Raw genomic sequence first — 19187 nt, forward strand, 5'->3', positions numbered from 1 at the left:
CAAATATTTGTCCATTCATTTAACCTACATCCTTTTGCAAACTCCTTGTGTCCTCTTCACAATTTACTTCCCAACGTATCTTTGTGTTATCAGCAAATTAAGTATCCAAACATTTAGTCCCATTATCCAAGTCATTAACATAGATCACAAATAGTTGCTGTCCTAGCATTGATCCCTGTTGCATTCCACTTGTTACATTTTGCCAACCTGATAATGACCCATTTATAGCTGATCCCTGCTTTCTGTTAGCTAACCAATCCTCAACCCATGTTAAAATGTTATCCCCTGCACCATGAACTCCTTTTTGTGTAGTAATCTCTGACGCAGCACCTTGTCAAATGCCTTCAGAAAATCCAAGTACACCACATCCACAAGTTTTCCTTTATTTACATTATTTGTTATTTCCTCAATAACTTTTTAAAAAAGTCAAACACAATCTCCCTTTCTCAAAACCATGTTGACTCTGCCTGATTGCGCAGAGATTTACCAAGGACCCTGCTAAACTCTTTAATAATAGATTCCAGCATCTTCCCTGTGACTGATATTAAGCTACCTGAACTGTAGGTTCCTGCTTTCTCTCTCCCTCCTCTCTTGAATAGAAGAGTTACATTTGCTATTTTCCAATTTGACAGGACGGATGCCCTACCAATTCTACTGGTCTCAATTAAGTAATCTACAGCAAATTCCTACCTGACAATTGATCAGATGCTGGGCAGGTGGGAACACATCTAAGTGGTGGAAGGCTGCAGCCTGGTAACAATGAATGGCCTCCAGCCATCAACTGAGCGAGAAGAATGGAATACAATTGAGCTATCATTGGTTGGAGGGTAGAGAAACACTGGGATGATGATCGGGGTTAAGGGATAGGGATAGAGTCAGAGGTTTACAGCATGAAAACAGGCCCTTCGGCCCCAACTTGTCCATGCCGCCCTTATTTATTTCTTTTAAAACCCCTAAGCTAAACCCAATTGCCTGCATTTGGCACACAGAATTCTATACCCATCATACACATGTAACTATCTAAATGCTTTTTAAAACATAAAATTGTACCCACCTCTACTACTATCTCTGGCAGCTTTTTCCAGACAGTCACCACCCTCTGTAAGATGAAATTGCCCCTCTTGACACTTTTGTATTTCTCCCCCCAAACTTAAACCCATTGCTTCTAGCTTTGAGTAAAGATATTGGCCATCTACCTTGTCTATGCCCTTCATTATTTTACAGACCTCTATAAGGTCACCCCTCAGCCTCCTACGGTCCAGAGAAAAACGTCCCAGTCTATTCAGCCTCTCCTTATAACTCAATCAATCAAGTACCGTAGCATCCTAGTAAATCTTTTCTGCACTCTTTCTAGTTTGATAATATCCTTTCTATAATAGGGTGACCAGGATTGCACACAGTATTCTAAGTGTGGCCTTACCAATGTCTTGTCCCAAGACGTCCCAACTCCTGTATTCAATGTTCTGACCAATGAAACCAAGCATGCTGAATGCATTCTTCACCACTCTGTCCATCTGTGACTCCACATTCAAGGAGCTATGAACATGTACCCCTAGATCTCTTTGTCTGTAACTCTCCCCAGTGCCCTACCATTAACTGGGTAAGTCCTGCCCTGGTTCAATCTACCAAAATGCATTATCTCGCATTTGTCTAAATTAAACTCCATCTGCCATTCATCAGCCCACTGGCCCAATTGATCAAGATCCTGCTGCAATTGGAGATAACCATCTTCACTGTCCACCATATCATCAGTCTTGGTGTCATCTGCAAACTTACTAACCATGTCCCCTATATTCTCATCCAAATCATTAATATAAATGACAAATAACAGTGGGCCCAGCACTGATCCCTGAGGAACACCTCTGGTCACGGCCTCCAGTCTGAATGACTAGATGTTGAAGGATTACCTGCAAGGCCTGAGCTGTGAGCTTTAACAAATATTGCATGTAAAGGAAAGCCGTGATCAGTTTGTTTAGCTAAGCTCCTACCACTTATCCTTTAAGAAAATATAGAAGATGGATTTCACAGATGGTGCTTACTGAGAGGTGGTTGAAGAGGGTGTCCAGTTTTAGCACACCAGCCTGCAGGATGGATATCGGGACTGTCAGCATCAACCCAGTAATCATAATCATAGTTCCAGCCATCAAAATGAATCTAGATAAATGATACAAGATGATTAGTCAAACTTAAATTCAGTTATTATAGTAACTGAATTTTTCACTAACACTCTAAAATAATTACATTTTTAAAGATCAATGTTTATGTAAATCTAGTTATTTAGGTAGGAAGGCAACAATTTAAAATCTACCCAGGAAACAATGAACAATCTGTCAAGAGTTCAATATTTGCCAGTGGACCTCCTGTGTGATTGGATATATTAGCCTGGATTTTTATGGAATTGGGGGACTACACAACGTATCCAAAATGTTGGATGGATCTTAGATTTGGACATCCAGCACCCTTTGGCAGCAACAATTTTCTCTGGCAGGGTGGTGGAAAACAGGGAGGATGTGACTTACACATGGGAAACACAAAGCAGGGTTAGTGGAATTAAGTTCAAAAATGTCCAGTTTGTGCTGGAGGAAGGGTTATAATGCTGCTAATGAAAATTGTGTACATTGAACACACTCAACATACAACACTTGCAGCGTTGCTTCAGGAAAGTGCAGCATGCAAGCAACAATGCTAATGATAACTTTAAGAACACAAAAGTGGATAACTTCAAAACATACTATATGGATTAAAAAAAAACTTATTTTGGTGTTCAGAACTTTTGCTGACTTAGAAAAATGAGGAATGAGCAATTCTAAGAAAGCATCTTGAACAATCTGTGGCAAGAAGATGTCACATCATCACCTAGTGGCATAACACTGTAATGACACAGTGCAGGACCCTCTTAATATTTTAAACATAGACAAAAACTTAGAATCAACAAAGCTGACATGGAAATATGCCAACAAAGGACAAGTAGCAAGGTCATGCAAGGAGGAAATGTACTCAGCATATGATATTTAATAAACTATCGATTGGTAAGTTGGTGAGATGGCTTGGGATCATGAAAAACAGGTGAAAATGGACTCCCTTTGTGAATTGTACTTTTTGGTGTAAAACGAATTGGAGAATTCTCGATTCAGTTTCTAGTGGGCTTGGCCTTCAGCACAAGAAGATATCCCTAATTAGACACTAATTAGCAATGCCATTCAGATGGCTTGTACACTCCAGTCTAGAAAAGGTACCACGCCTACTATTAAAAAAGATCTGTGTTTATGTGGCACTTTTAATAACTTCAGAATGTCTCAAAGTTCTTAATGGCCAATTAAAGTATTTTTAAAAATGCAGGGACTATTGTAATAAAAAGAAAACATGGCAGACAATTTGCATACAGCAAGAACAACAAACTGCAGCTGAAATAAAGAACCAAAAATTGTGCTTCAATCATATTAGTCAAAAAATATATACTGACTAGGAAACTGGGAGAATTCTCCTGATCTTCAAATATTACCATGGGATCCACTGCGCATGCTGAAGACAACAGCTGAGACTCTGATTTAACATTTGGTTAATATGCCTGACAGAGCAGCAATCTCATTTTGCAATGTTGGCCTAGTCATGCTCTTAATTTGTATGTTCACATGTTCATGTTTGAAATGTCAACCTAGCTGGTAATGTGGGTCTCTGTTCCTATCAAGGATTTTAAAGGCACTTTCAGCAATCAGTATGCATGGGGCCAGGATGGGCCAATATTATTTCAATCAAGGTTGACTTTATTAGATTCTTTTGAAAGACTTGCTTTCAGCTGCAAACAAAATTAGGCCCAACCTTGTCTTCATTTAGTCTGTGTGAAGATACTGGGACATGGATTTAAAATTAGGATTAGAAACTCTGATCAATTTTATCATACCTCAAATGGACACCCCTCCATCTCTACTGAACTTATAACAAGTATGGAATCTACACCTTGCACATCTGCATGATTCAGATCTGCATCACTCTTTTCATTTATCCATTGGACCAACTGATAGTCACCCGTCACCACATAATAAATCACAAACCAAATCACCTAAACAACTGTACATTTCAACCACAACTACCTCAAAGTGACTTCCACACGCAATAACCCACCTTTACTCTATGATCATCTGTGTCTACAATTGTTGCTACTCTGATCAGCAATGGGTTCCGCTTATCGACAGCCTCAAATTTCATATTTGGCAGAAATCCATGCGTGGGCCGCTGAAACAACACAGGCAAATGATAATTGGTTTGGGAATTACTTTACACAGGCATTCTCTTCAAAAGCTGATATATATGTGACATTCAATAAACCACAATGTTAACTTTGAACTCGGTGTCAAATGGACATAAGGGACCAATTTTTGGTTTTTAAAGATCAGACATTGCACTGAGTCTCAGACATTGAGTAAAATATATTTAGTACTTGCTTAAACACTAGGGAATTAGATTTGGAATCAATTTTTATAAGGCCAAAATATACAACAAGGCCAAAGGGATTTAATTTATAATATCTCAATGTGTTCAGGTAAATTGTTTATTTGATATATTAAATTTGTCTGAGCAACATTACAAATTTATTTTGTAGTTACTTACAGATTTAAATGCCCGTGCAGGAGCAGGCAGAGAGTTTGTTTCTTCTAAATACTTTTCCCAAGAAAACCGTTTAGGATCATGATAATCTATATCAATGAAATAAACAGTTCATGAGTCTTCTTTCAATCTGTCAGTTCAACAAGTAACCCCTTGCAACATTATCAAACCTAGACAACTCTAGTTTTTAACCTTGTACCGGCACTACACATCAATGTAGTGAAGCTACTCAAATGTCACATGTTATATTAATCACATTTAACCCAACAAAATAATGAATACTTTAAAAAGCAAACCCAACATGAGAAGTATATTTTTCGTACAAGTGTTTGGAATGCGATACCTGTAAGCCTGATGGAGGCAAGTTCAATCAAGGCATCAAGACAGCATTAGATGGTTATTTGAATAAAAGAATGTGCAGGGTTGCAGGGAAAAGGCAGGAGATTGGCACTAAGTCACGATGCTCATTTGGTGAAGCAGTGCAGACATAATGAGCTGAATGGTTCTTTTGACACGAAAGCAATTCTGTGATTCCAATGTTCAAAAAAAATTTATCACCACATTTGCCTTATTGCTCTTCTCAATATTTCCCATAACTGCTTTTTTTTAGTTATTTAAGTTTAATTTGATTTTATTTGCTCCTGATATACCAACTAAATGAGCCACGAGACTTCTTTTCACCTGGTGTCTACTTTCCATATCTAAATGTCCATTTTGAATAGAATGATAGGATCCTTACAGTGCAGAAAGAGGCCATCCAGCCATCGAGCTTGCATCAAAAACGATCCCACCCAGGTCCTATCCCCGCAATCCCATACATCAGTTATGGTAACAGGTCGATCAGCTACTTCGGTGCTGATGGGTTTAAAAATATTTCCTAATGGCAACAGTGACTGTTGGAGTATCAGTCTACTTCTCAAGTGGTCCATGTGTTTAGAATCCATCCATCCATCCCTCCACATCCACTTGTATGAAAGGGGTCCAGCCTTGGAGACAATAATTCCAGCAATCCAACTTGATCCACTATTGAAGTTGCTCACATATGCGGTTTCACTTACTATAAATGATTATGCTGTATTTCGCGAATCATAGCTTGCTTTTTGATTATTTTGGTTGACTTCTACCATCCCTGGCAAATTTGGAAACACAAGGCTCAGCGTCTTTCTGAGATGCTGTTTATTAGCAGTTCTGATGGTGGAACTCCTGTTGTTGCATGTGGGGAGGTACGATGGCAAAAAAGGAAGCATTAGATTTTGGTCTCCAAAGTTCCTCCTGGCAGTTTCTTTAGGACAGCCTTGAAAGTTTGGATGGCTCTCTCAGCTTGTCCATTTGATGCGAGGTGGTAAGGTGCAGTTGAGAGCAGTGAAGTTTTGAAACTCAGCGCTGGTTCCATTGTGTGACACCATGACCTCAGCCAATCCATGAGCTGAAAAGCGTTGGTGTAACCTTTCGATGGTAGCATGCAATGTAGATGACATCACCTCAAAAATGCACATCCCTTTACTGTGTGCACCAGTCATGAGCAAAAATATTTTGTCCAGGAATGTACCAATGTAAGCGATACAGACTTGTGCCCATGGCCAGATAGGCCATTCCCAAGGGTGCAGTGGGGTTGTAGCAGGCAACCTTTGTCGCAGTTGGCACTGTTTACAGTGCTTGACTAGATACTTGGGAACAGCATTAATAACAGGCCACCACACAACTTCTGGCAAGAATTTTCATCTTAAAGATGCCCAAATGAACGTTGTATAATTCAGTTAGGAGCCGCTTCTCTTCCTGATACAGGAATGTCTACTCTGGCTCCCCAAAATATGATGCCACCCTGACAATTCAATTCATTCTTGTGGATAAAGAATGGTTTCATTTCCTTGGAAACTGACTCATTTACCCATCTAAGTATATTACCTCTCACTTTGGGCAGAAGTGGATCTTGAATGGTCCAGTTCCTGATCTACCTCACTACGAGTGGCAATGTCTCTTAAAAAAATTAAATGCCATAATTTCTTGTGGCACTGGAACATATGATACGTTCTTGCAAGGGTACATGGCTAACAGCACCCACATTCTTTGTGTGTATTCGAGCTAATACATGAAAGTATTGTCATAGGTGGCATATCTTTTGCATATGCCAACAACCCATTGTTGAGCTATTGCCAAAGCAATCAGTGGGATAGCCTTGTCCTCTTTGAAGAGGCCCCAAGAATGGTTTGTAGTCAGAAGTTTCAACCATGTATGTACAGATAGAATTTTTTGATGCCAAAGACTACTGATAGTCCTGCCTTCTCGATATTTGGGTCACCTTTTTAGACCTAAGATATCCTTGACACATATCTCATTGGTTCATCTCATGGGATAACACCATTCCAACACCATATGGCAATGCTTCACAGATCAATATCAGTACTTTTCACCCATTAAGAACAGGTTTGAAGAATGCAGTAATTGCTTTATCCTGTTGAAAGTTTCGTGAGGAGCTTTCCAAGACCAACAATGACATTTCTTTAGCAGAATATGCAAGGAGACCAATACAATTGATAAGTTTGATAAAAAAATCCATAGTAATTTATCATCCCCAAAAGCTATTTGAGTTCAGTTTATGGGGGCAGGAGCTTCCTTTATCACCTTGAACTTAATCTTCCATGGGGTGCAATCATTGTGCATCTACACGATGCCCCAGGTAAGTCAATTCAATGGCTTGAAAGGTGCGCTTCTCTTTCTCGAGGTGAACTCCTGCTCTTGACATCTTTGACATCTCAAGATATACTACAACCCATGATAGCCCCTATAGCAGACTGTCGAATGTTCTTTGGGGTCTTGCACATCCAAATATATGCCAAAAGGTAGGCATGTGTGCTGGAATAGGCCTGTGAGTGTTTATCATGACAGGAAGCATCATTAAATTCAAGTTGCAGGTATGCGTGACTCATACTCCACTTTGTGCAAGATTGACCTCTTGCCAGCTTTGCATACATTTTGTGGAATTTTGTCATCAATTTGTGGAATTGAATATTTATCCAAATTAGCTGTCTGATTAACAGGTTGCTTATAATTGCCCCAATGACATGTGACCTGATCCGATTTCAAAACGGGGACTTTGGATCAGTGTCCACTTTCTCTCATAAGGCTTGAACAATCAGGGAATCACCTCTGGATCTCATATAAATCTTAGCTTGTAGCCCTTTGATTTTGCCCAATTCTTCACAGAAGACATTCTCATATCTTATTAGTTTGGCAGTCCCCCTTCCCGTATTTGAAAAACCCAATTCAACTTGATTTCTTTAAGCCAATTGCGACTGAGAAGGCTTGGTCCCTCATCCATCTCAATTACCAATGGGACCGGTGTAGACTGTTGTCCATAGCTTACAGGTATCATTGCTTTGCCTTTTATTTTTGTTGTTTCTCCTGTCCAATACTTCAACTTGGTAGAAGTGCTCTTCAAGTCCAATGGTTGCACTCCCTGTCTTAGCCAGTGATATATGTGCTCACCCATCACAGAGGTAGATGCTCCTGTATTCACATCCATCTTAAGGGGCTTCCCATTTACCCAAAACGTTACAGTAATAGGGTCTAATTTACCCATTTTTAGATTAAACAGAGAGTGAACAGCAGAATTACTGGTGTTAGGCTCTTCCACATCATATACTTGTCACATCTTATTTGATCGATTACTCTGCGATCTCGACTTAACTCTGCACCGCTTTATCAAATATCCTCTTTAAACTGACAAGATTCAGGCATGTGGTTTCCTCCACATCTGTAACATTCTACTTTAAGCATTGCTGACTGATTGTATATTCCGTATCTTTTTGCTGGTGGGTAAAATCGTTTCTCACTTCACAGTTGCTTTAGAGATTTTGGTACTACGACTAGCTGCAGGCTGTTGCCCTAACTGGTGACTGGCACCATTCCGTGTGCTCTGCAACTTTATCAGCACCATCCATGACCAGCATTATCACCATAGTTTATTTAAAATTCATGCCTACTTCTGCAAAGAATCTGCTTTGAATTATGTTGATATTCACAACACAGGCCAATCTATCCTGTAACATGTTGTTTAGGATGGCTCCAAATTCACAATACTCCAATAATTGCTTCAGATTAGCAATGTAAATTGTGATCGATCAGCCTGAGCCTCTCACCCTCAAATTAAATTTGAATCTCTGGAGTGTGACTGATGTTTGAGGTTGCAATTGAGGCTTCACTAATTTAACAAGCTCACTAAATGATTTGGAGTCAGGCATACTTGGGGCTTTAAAATTGCGAATAACGTTATAGATCTGAGTTTCACAAATACTTAGGAGAATTGCTTTACATTTTGCCTCCTATTTCTTTTGCTTGGAAATAATACCCAAGGTGCTTGATATATTGTGTCCAGTCCTCTGTGGAGGAGTCAAATGATCTATTCACGCAAAGACATTCTGCTGAGTACGTTTTTTTCTCAGACTTCAATTAAAACAGGATACTCTCAACAGTTGGGCTAAAGGCTGTGTTTACCTTCATTGCCAGATGTAAAGATGCACGTTCACAGACTTCATTAGTGAATGTGAAAGATATTTATTAATAAGAATTGTATACAGTCTCATGGGCTATTAGCTATCTCCCCAAATGTCTCTGCCTAGGAGACTGCCACACCATGGCGTAATTCCACACTCAGTCCCTATTGGTCACCCAGGCCAGTTGACCCTTACCCTGCATTGCCTTAAAGGGACAATCAGTACATTAACGTAACATTTCATAACTTGGCCTTTATCAAGACACCGATGGTTAGATAATCAAATATTTCAACATAAACTAACATTTCTCATTTTAGCATGCAGTGAAATTTTAAGCAAAATATGTGAGATAACTTTTTCAGGTGCTTTGCAATTCATCTATCACTAAGGTATGTGCTACTGGGATTCCAAACATACTGACAGAAAATTCTGACCTACTATTGCATCCATCACCATTGCTGACACCAATAACAATACCTCAACAGCAATATCATATAAACAGGACATGTGGAAAGTAACATCAGGATTGTCTTCATATAATAATTTATCCACCCTGCCACAGATTCACTACTGCCCTTTAGGAAAGGAAATCTGTCATCCTTATCTGCTCTGGCCCAAGTGTGACTCTAGACCCACAGCAATGTGGCTGACTTACAACTAGTGATGCCACTAAAATTGTCTAGAAAGCCATGCAGTTCAAGGGCAAATTAGGAATGGGCAGCAAATGCTATCCTTGATAAAGACACCCATATTCCACAAAAGAATGAATTTAAGAACCAGAATAAACATTACTATTAAATAACATGGCAATTCCCATGCCATTTTCTTTGGTGGCATAGCAAGATGTTATTTGTACTTGAAATGATATTATTTCACATTTGATGGGTTTATGCTCTGGATTATATTCTGGGTTTTGTATGCTGTGAACTCAGTCACACAGGCCAATCAGTCCTGCATGAGTTTTAGCTCATTAAAATTCACAGATCGAAATTCCCACAGGACCCGTTGATTTCCCTGAGTGATGGCAACATACCCTGCTCAAACGTAGCTTCACAAGGTCATATGATCTATTTTATATAACACAACAACCAAAGCATGGAGGGCATTCACCTGGAGGTGTTGTAAGGGTTTTCCCATGCTGCTGGCACCATCCAACGGGGTGAATGTAAGGACTGGTGGCATCACACCTGGAAAACAGTGAAGTTATATCAGCATAAATGGAAATACAAACCACTGATTTTATGCCACCACCATAACCTTACCAGCAATGTGGCAAAAACCCAGTTTCAATCACACTTCCATTGACGTTATGTGGCACTGTGGGAGTTATGAGAATACTTAAGCCTATTTGTCAGAATTGCAATTATACTTATATTGTCACAGCTTTCATTTCAATGGTTCACAACTGAAATCTTTTTACATTGTTCAGTTATGCAGCTTTGTTTAATTTTCAAGATACTATTTTCTAGATATGCACGTTTGATGTAGAAGATCGAAGCCTTTCAATCAATTGGGGAGTATGCCTGCCAGTGCTGACCCTAAATGGGAAGGTGCTTTCATCTCAAGGGACACATAACGAGCACTGCCAAACAGCAGGAAGATCACAAAATGCTTCGGAGGTTATCCGATTCTCGAGAGAGGTGCCAAGGAAACAATTAAGCAGAGTGCTCATTAACTTTAATTATAATTCTCAGTTTAACTCTTGAGACATGGACTTCCAAGCTGAGCCCTGTACTTGATGTTCAGAGGCCTCATTTTCACAGAATCCCTACAGTGCAGGAGGCCATTCAGCCCACCGAGACTGCATCAAAAACAATCCCACACAGGCCCTCTCTCCTTATCTTGCTGGTCCCCCGATACTAAGGGGCAACATAGCATGATCAATTGACCTAACCTGCACTACTCTGGACTGTGGGAGCAAAGCGGAGCACCCAGAGAAAACCTAAGCAGACAATGGAAGAATGCGCAAACTTTAGAGACAATAATCTGAGGCCGGAATTGACTGTCAGGGACCTGGGTTCAATTCCAGCCTTGGGTTATACTGTATGTGGCGTCTGCATGGGTATCCTCCGAGTGTTCCGGTTGTCTCCCACATTCCAAAGATGTACAGATTAGTTAGATTGGTCACGCTAAATTGTCTCTTAGTGTCAGGGGATTAGTGGGATAAATGTGTGGGGTTACTGGGTTAGGCCCTGGGTGGGATTGTTGTCAGTGCAGACACAATGGGCTGAATGGCCTTCTTCTGCACTTTAGGATTCTATGATTCTATATTTCTGAGACATCCAGTAGAATACTTGCAATAAACAAACAGCAGGCCTTTTGACTACTAGTCACAGCAGAGCCGAGTCTGATTGCATTCTTGCCCAGTGTTTGAATATGCACTTCCTGAAGATTACACAGGTATCTGCTTCTGGTTTGCAACTAACCAGCAGTTTCAAGCATAAAAATGGGTGCAAAGAGTGGTCAACGGACAACAGGTGGCAGACGTTCCACAGAGGTTTTTTTGACTCCTTCACTGTAAGTTCAACAGTAATCCCCAAGGACAGACATAACGGTCAGGGTCAAGCTGCTAAATTTATGTCAGATTATTGGGAACTTCTTATCAAAATTAACTGCCAAGTGTCTAGAATTCTCCACTAATAAAATACTGCAGGTGCTGATAATTCAAAATAAAGTTCTAATGAAGGGTCATCAACTTGACACATCACCCTTTTTTCTCTGCACAGATGCTGCCTGACCTGCATAGTACTTCCAGCACTTTCTGTTTTAATGTCTCAAATTCTTCCTCTATTTGGGAACTCCTTATTGAAATTAACTATCAGAATGATAGGGAGTGGGATAGCTTGATCTTGGGTTTGGATATAGCTCGGCACAATATTGAGGGCTGAAGGGCTTGTACTGTGCTGTACTGTTCTACGTTTTGTAATTGGGAAATTAGGTGATAATTCTATATTTAATCAAAAACTGAAAAGATAAAAAGTAAATAGTAATAATAAATATTAATTTCTAGACAGTAAAAGTACTTATCATTTAAATATCATTATAGTCAAACTTCATAATCACATGTGGCTAGATTTCCAATTATTTTATGTCAGAACAAAGAAAATTACAGCACAGGAACAAGTCCTTTGGCCCTCCAAGTCTGTACTGGCCGCGTTGCACAACTTAACTAAAACTCCCTACCCTTCCAAGGAACACATCCCTCTATTCCCATCCTATTCATGTACTTGTCAAGACACCCCTTAAAAGTCACTACCGTATTCACTTCCACTATCTCCCCTGGCAACGAGTTCCAGGCACCCATGACTCTGTGTAAAAGATCTACCTTGTACATCTTCTTTAAACCTGGCCCCTCTCACTTAAACCTATGCCCCTTGGTAACTGACTCTTCCATCCTGGGAAAAAGCTTCTGACTGTCCATCCTGTCGATGCCTCTCATAATCTTGTAAACTTCTATTCCCACTCGTGAAAGAATCAAGAATGAGAGGGCACAGAATTAAATTACTTAAAAGAAGAAGTGCTAGGTGGAAATTCTCTTTCACACAGTAAATGGTTAGGATCTGAATGCACTTCCTGAGTTTGTGGTAGAGGCAAGTTCAGCTGAAGCACTGAAAAGGAAACTAGACTGTTACTAGAAAGAAAGAATGCGCATAGTTAAGTGGGGGGAATTGCACAAAGTGATTTGCTCGTTCAGAGGGCCTGTACATACACAATAGGCCAAATGGCCTCCTCTTGTGCTGTAACAATTCTGAGATTCCATTTCCTCCTTTCTTGTGATCTTGCAAAGCAATCAAGCACAAATATATACTAAATGGCATATTAGCACCCTCTAGTGGTTAGGTTTAACACAGACTTTTTAATATAGACCAGATTTTTACACTGAGCAGATATAAAATTCATTATAAAAACTGATTTGCTCACCAATAGTCATAGCTTTCATCCCAGTTGTCAAAATGCACCAAGAAACGATTATCTACCATGTCAGATACTGTTGCCACACAAATAAATTCTGGATTTTTTTTATCAATTGCTTCTAGTTTCATACCCACTCTGAAGCCTAATGGAGTAATTGTCTGAAAAAGAAAGGATTTAAAAAATATTCATCATTTATAAACTGTGATAATACTGCTTATAGATCTGGCACTGTCAGCTAGGAAGCTACTAATGTCTTATAATAACTTGACCAGCTTGCTGATCTCACAATCCTGCTCAGCTTTCTGTCTGAGGTTTCACTGTAATTGTTCATGCTCTAATCCAAAAATCGCCAAACTGCACAAACCAAACACAAGATTAAACAGACATCGGTGATCCTTACAATATGCTTTTATTTTTATCTAATTAAAACTGCTGGGGTTGGGGAATTAAAAACCAAGTTACTTGCATCAGAATGTCAATGTCACAGAACGTTCTATGCTGTAAACCAAGTAAAGAATTTACTATCAGTTATATACACTCAGGAATTGGCACCTTCGCTGCCTCCAGGATTTCTTTTTTGAAAAACTCTGATATTCAGGCAGTATATAGTGCCATACATGGCAAGTATAGAAGCTGATTGGATTGGTCACATTTATTCACTCACTTGCCCTAGTTACAGATGGAAGTACCAACATGAAACTGACCAGGACACTTTTTAGTGTTTGTATATCTGAATAATCATATCATGTTACTTTGAACTACATTATTTAATTGTGCGTACAAATATACTGCATATTTCACTATTTAAAGGAAATCACTCCAGACTTTTCTTCCCGTTTAGAAAAACACTTTTTTTTTACAAAAAAATCTTTTATGCCAACATACTGAAATCAATCTGTTGCCCTGAAAAGAAAATTATGCATGACCTGAATATGTCCCCAGCATAATTTTGGTTCAGTTATGGCAACCACCTACAGCTCGTATGCCATGGTCATCTGCATAAAATCGCTAGTTTCAAAAGCAACTCTGATTCAATAGCTTGTTTCATTACTGAAAACCCAGGACAACCCCATTCTTATTTCTATCTCAGGGAGTTTTAGCAAGTTAACCTGGACAGTAACTATCTCTCAGGCCCCACTGCAATCTTGTACCTGCGATTTTCCACTCCTGATATAAACCAGACTGGGACTCTGATGAAAGTTAAGCTACACTACCATCAGATTTTTGAATGGACCCACCTCGTATCAATTTGATCTTTCTCTACACCCTTGCTATGATGTAATACTACATTTTGTACCCTCTCCTTCCCTTCTCTACGTACGGTACGTTTAGTGCAGCATGCAAAAAACAATACTTTTCACTGTATAGCTGTACATGTGACAATAATAAATCAAATTAAATAATGAAGTCCTATTATTAAGACTGTCCAGAGCTCTATATCTTTAGAGTTCCTGTGTGAGGGACTCGCATCAAACCTGTAACCCCTCCCTTTAAAATCAGGAGTTGGGTGCTTCAAATTAAAAGCGCTCCTCACTGTATGGTCACATACTTTACAGACAAAAATTGAAACCACATATTTACAGCAGACAGCTGTGAAAGTCGCAACAGCTTCCAAGCCAACTATGTTGAATAATGTTATATGCTTACTGTATTTTGGTTTTCAAAAAGGGATTTGGGCACAGCTTGGGCCTTGCACATCTTCAAATATATTGGCCAGTTAAACTCATCTTCTTTGTAGCCTAGAACAGAAAAAAGTAACAGTCAACTTCACAAGCGCAAGCATTTCAAACAGAAAGATTTACTATCCATTCAGTTGTGTAGCTTTGGAATTCTGGGCCACAGAGGGATGTAGATGCCTATCATTCATTAGGTTCAAGACTGGGACAGACAGATTTTTTATTTCTCAGGAAATCAAGGGATTTGGAGCAGGTGGAAAAATAGAGATGAGGGAGATCAGCCACAATTGTATTGAATGGTTGGGCAGACTCGAGAGGACATAGGATCAATTTCTGCTCCTATTCTTATGGTCTTAGTCACCATAAAAAGAAATTAGGAAACAGCATTTACAATAAGATTGAACAACAAAATCAGATTTGTTTCTAAAAAGGTGGAGGTGGAGCTCCATTCCATCATGATCAGTCATAATCGCGAGCCACATTATAATTACATATTTATAAAGTGGGGAAATGTAAAATACTATAAATTCATTGTTTTGTTTTTAGCCCCTTTGTTTTTTTTTGCACTTTCTTTTGAAAGCTATCTATTTTGCTTCTAGCGATCATGACTGCAGGTCTGGTGCATAGAACTAGTTGGATAAGGAACTTATAATTCTCTGTGTCCATATGAACACCTGCACTGGAGAGTAGGGAATCTGCATTCAATGGAGAGTTATTCCAACTTGCAGCTATCCCATTACTTCCAGCTTACAAATATACTTTTGAAATAAATATAGCCTTGAACTTGTTGTTGTGGTAATGAGATTATAAAGTTTAAAATGGAACATCTCTTGGATCCATTTACAATCCAAATGTTGTTTCTATTATAGGTATGTGTTCACCTCCTATTTTATGGCTCCAAATTTGAGCAAACTGATGAAAATGCTTACCAAAATTTCCGCAAGTCATTTTGTGGGCATTTATTGGTATGATTGCAGACATCATCAACAAAACAGACATTGAGAACATTATTATTAAGGGCATAGCTTTTGACATTTTGACATTATATCTGCATATCCTACTAAACAGCTTTATTTGACCTAAGTTAAGATAACTCCAGAATCAAATTTTCATATTCATGCCCTTTTGTTCTGTAGGCCAATAAAAATGTTAAAATCAGCTGGATGCTTTATCAACAGATTTGTACTAACTATTGTGTTGTTTCAAACTGCTCAATTTGACGTGAACAAACCAAATAAAATTACATAATTATTCTCCATGTTGGCCTCTTTGCATGGTATTCCTATCTGATCTGCTTGTTTCCTGTTGTTGGGAATTTGTATTAAATTATTTACTCATAATATTTCCATCAAGAACTATTTACCAGTCCCTAACAGAAACCTGTCAATTTCAATATCTCAACTTAACCAATTTTCATAAGTAACTTATTCCACTTGACCACAGACACTTCCCTAGAACAAGAATCTGATGAACTGCTCTTATTCCCACTTCAAACATTAATGAGTTTTAAAAATGGATTGGAATTTCTTCCCCCTCCTAATTGCACTCCATTCTCATACGAGTTGTAGCAGAAACTCTTATTCATCTAAATTCTTGTTCACAAAATCTTCCCATATTCATTATTTCACAAGAAAAACATGGATTGAATTCCTCTATTTTGCACCCCGAAAGCCAAACTTATCTCCAATGCAATATTTACCCCTGTGAACAGCTAACCCCTGCCATTCTCTGTAATGGAATCTTGCAATTGACCAACCCTTCCTAACCCCTATCCCTGCCATGGCTGATTGCACCCAACTGCCCCAATGTCAAACTTCCTCTGTTTCATTCGCTGGCTGCCTTTCCGTCAAATGCACCCAACCTGCCCAGCAACAATCTGCTGTTAAATTTGGCAGGACCTAGAGAACCTATACTTGCAGTTTTTTTGGTCTTAAAATCTTCCTCCTGTCCTTTCCCACTTCATAGTTATTGCTGGGGCCAGTGATTCAGTGTCATAATATTTCAGAAATAAGAACAGAAAATGCTGGAAATACTCGTTAGCTGTGACAGTATCTATTTGGGGAGAAAAACTATGTCAACAGGCTGAATTTTTAACCTAAGGTCAACAACTGTGTGGGACCAATTAGTCCAGTTAGACTGCAAGTTGAGGGCATTCTTCACACAAACAAAGGTGCATCATGCAAAGCAGTCCAGCACTAATACATTAGGCCGTGAGGGCCACAGGTGTGGAGTTAAGCCATTCTGCAATGATGGCCTGGCAGCTGTGAATATGATATATTTGGGACAAGTTTTCAGAGGGCATCTCCGCCTCTCTGTCTCCCACCTGCAGGAGCAACACCCACAACTCCCAGCATCTCAGGAGTTCCCACTGTTACCAACTGAGCCACACCCACTGAATTACAAGATTCAGAATTTGAACACAAAAATCAACACAAACACTCAAATGCAGTACTGAGGGAGTGTTGCACTCTCGGGAGTGCCATCTTTCAAATGAGATGTTAAACCAAGCCCCACCTGCCTGATCTGTGGACATAAATGATCCCACGGTACCATCTTGAAGAATAACAGGAGAGTTATCCCTGGCATTTTGGGGAATATTTATCCATCAAATCACAAAAAACAGATTAATTGGTCTTGGTCACATAGCTGTTTCTTAAAGTTTGCAAATGATCTACCATGTTTACTAGATAGCAGCACACGTCAAAAGCCTTTTATTGGTTGTGCTTGTAAAGCATTGGGAGGTCTAGTGGTTGTGTAAATGCAACATGATAAAGAGTTTCATTTATTTATTATCACTGGGCCTCCTATCTGCTTGCCTGACCACTGACCGTTTAATTGGCTGCCACCTCAAAAACCGCTTCCAGAATTCAGAGTGGCATTGGGATCAGGATTCAGGAACAAAAATTCAGCCATAGACCTGAAATATTAACTGGGTTTTCTTGCCAAGGATGCACAAGTCCTGCTGAGTATTTCCCATATTTTCTGGTGTCATTTCAGTTCTCAGCATTTGCAGTATTGTATTTTTGTCTTAATATTTCAGTCTCAGGCAATGATAATGGTGTCGCAACATCAAACTCTTAGAACATAAGAACATAAGAAATAGGAGCAGGAGTAGGCCATCCAGCCCTTCGAGCCTGCCCCGCCATTCAATAAGATCATGGCTGATCTGTCGTGGCTCAGTTCCACTTTCCCGCCCTCTCCCCATAACCCTTAATCCCCTCGCTTATCAAAAACCCATCAACCCACATCTTAAAAATATTTAGCGAGGCAGCCTCCACCACTTCAACGGGCAGAGAATTCCAGAGATTCACCACCCTTTGAGTGAAGAAGTTCCTCCTCAACTCCGTTCTAAACCGCCCCCCCTTTATCTTGAGGCTGTGCCCCCTAGTCCTACTGTCCTTTCTGAGCGGGAAGAGCCTCTCCACCTCTATCCTATCCATCCCATTCATCATCTTATACGTCTCAATGAGATCTCCCCTCATTCTTCTAAACTCTAACAAGTACAAGCCTAGTTTATTCAGCCTCTCCTCATAGCTCAACCCCGTCAACTCCGGTATCAGCCTAGTAAACCTCCTCTGCACTCCCTCCAAGGCCAAAATATCCTTGCGTAAATGCGGCGACCAAAACTGCACACAGTACTCCAGCTGCGGCCTCACCAATGCCCTATACAGCTGCAGCAAGACCTCCCTACTTTTATATTCAATCCCCCTCGCTATGAAGGCCAGCATCCCATTAGCCTTCCTGACCACCTGCTGCACCTGCAGGCTGGGTTTTTGTGACTCATGCACAAGGACCCCGAGGTCCCTCTGCACGGTCGCCTGCTGCCGTTTTTCGCCACGTAAAGTAACAGTCCTTCCTACCATTATTCCTACCAAAGTGGACCACCTCGCACTTGCCAACATTAAATTCCATTTGCCAGTTCCTGGCCCATTCGCCCAGCCTATCTGGATCCTTCTGCAGACTCTCCACACCCTCCGCGCAATTTGCCATTCCACCAATCTTGGTGTCATCAGCAAATTTCGACACCATACAGCTGGTTCCCTCCTCCAGATCATCTATATAAATGGTAAATAGCTGAGGCCCCAGCACCGACCTCTGGGGCACTCCACTAGTCACCAACCACCAATCCGAATAGCACCCATTAACCCCCACTCTCTGCCTCCTATTTGATAACCAATCCTCTATCCACGCTAACACCCCACCCCCAACTCCATGCCCCCTTACCTTCTGCAATAACCTCTTGTGAGGTACCTTGTCAAACGCCTTCTGAAAATCAAGAAAGACCACATCCACCGGCTCTCCTCTATCCACCACCCTAGACACATCCTCATAGAACTCCAATACGTTTGTCAGACATGACTTCCCCTGAACGAAACCGTGCTGCGTCTGCTCTATCAAGCAATTCCCCTCAAGATGCCTCACTATTTCCTCCTTGATGACGGATTCTAACATTTTACCTACAACAGACGTTAAACTAACCGGCCTATAATTCTCTGCC

The 19187-nt window shown here is 40.1% G+C and overlaps 1 protein-coding gene across 2 annotated transcripts in view; it reads right to left on the reverse strand.

The window, feature by feature from the left end:
- The window catches only part of l3mbtl3 (L3MBTL histone methyl-lysine binding protein 3), a 134197-nt gene that overhangs the window by 63927 nt on the left and 51083 nt on the right, over positions 1 to 19187 (reverse strand). For both annotated transcript variants that reach the window (XM_080192466.1, XM_080192467.1), the window contains exons 10-15: positions 14661 to 14752; positions 13020 to 13171; positions 10209 to 10285; positions 4609 to 4694; positions 4123 to 4233; positions 2040 to 2154 (exon numbers count right to left, since the gene is read on the reverse strand). In XM_080192466.1, the coding sequence (XP_080048592.1) occupies positions 2040 to 2154; positions 4123 to 4233; positions 4609 to 4694; positions 10209 to 10285; positions 13020 to 13171; positions 14661 to 14752 (633 nt within the window). The remainder of the gene's footprint in view (positions 1 to 2039; positions 2155 to 4122; positions 4234 to 4608; positions 4695 to 10208; positions 10286 to 13019; positions 13172 to 14660; positions 14753 to 19187) is intronic.

Source organism: Carcharhinus amblyrhynchos, chromosome 7, assembly GCF_965287045.1.
Source record: "Carcharhinus amblyrhynchos chromosome 7, sCarAmb.v2.hapA, whole genome shotgun sequence".
Classification (NCBI taxonomy): domain Eukaryota; kingdom Metazoa; phylum Chordata; class Chondrichthyes; order Carcharhiniformes; family Carcharhinidae; genus Carcharhinus; species Carcharhinus amblyrhynchos.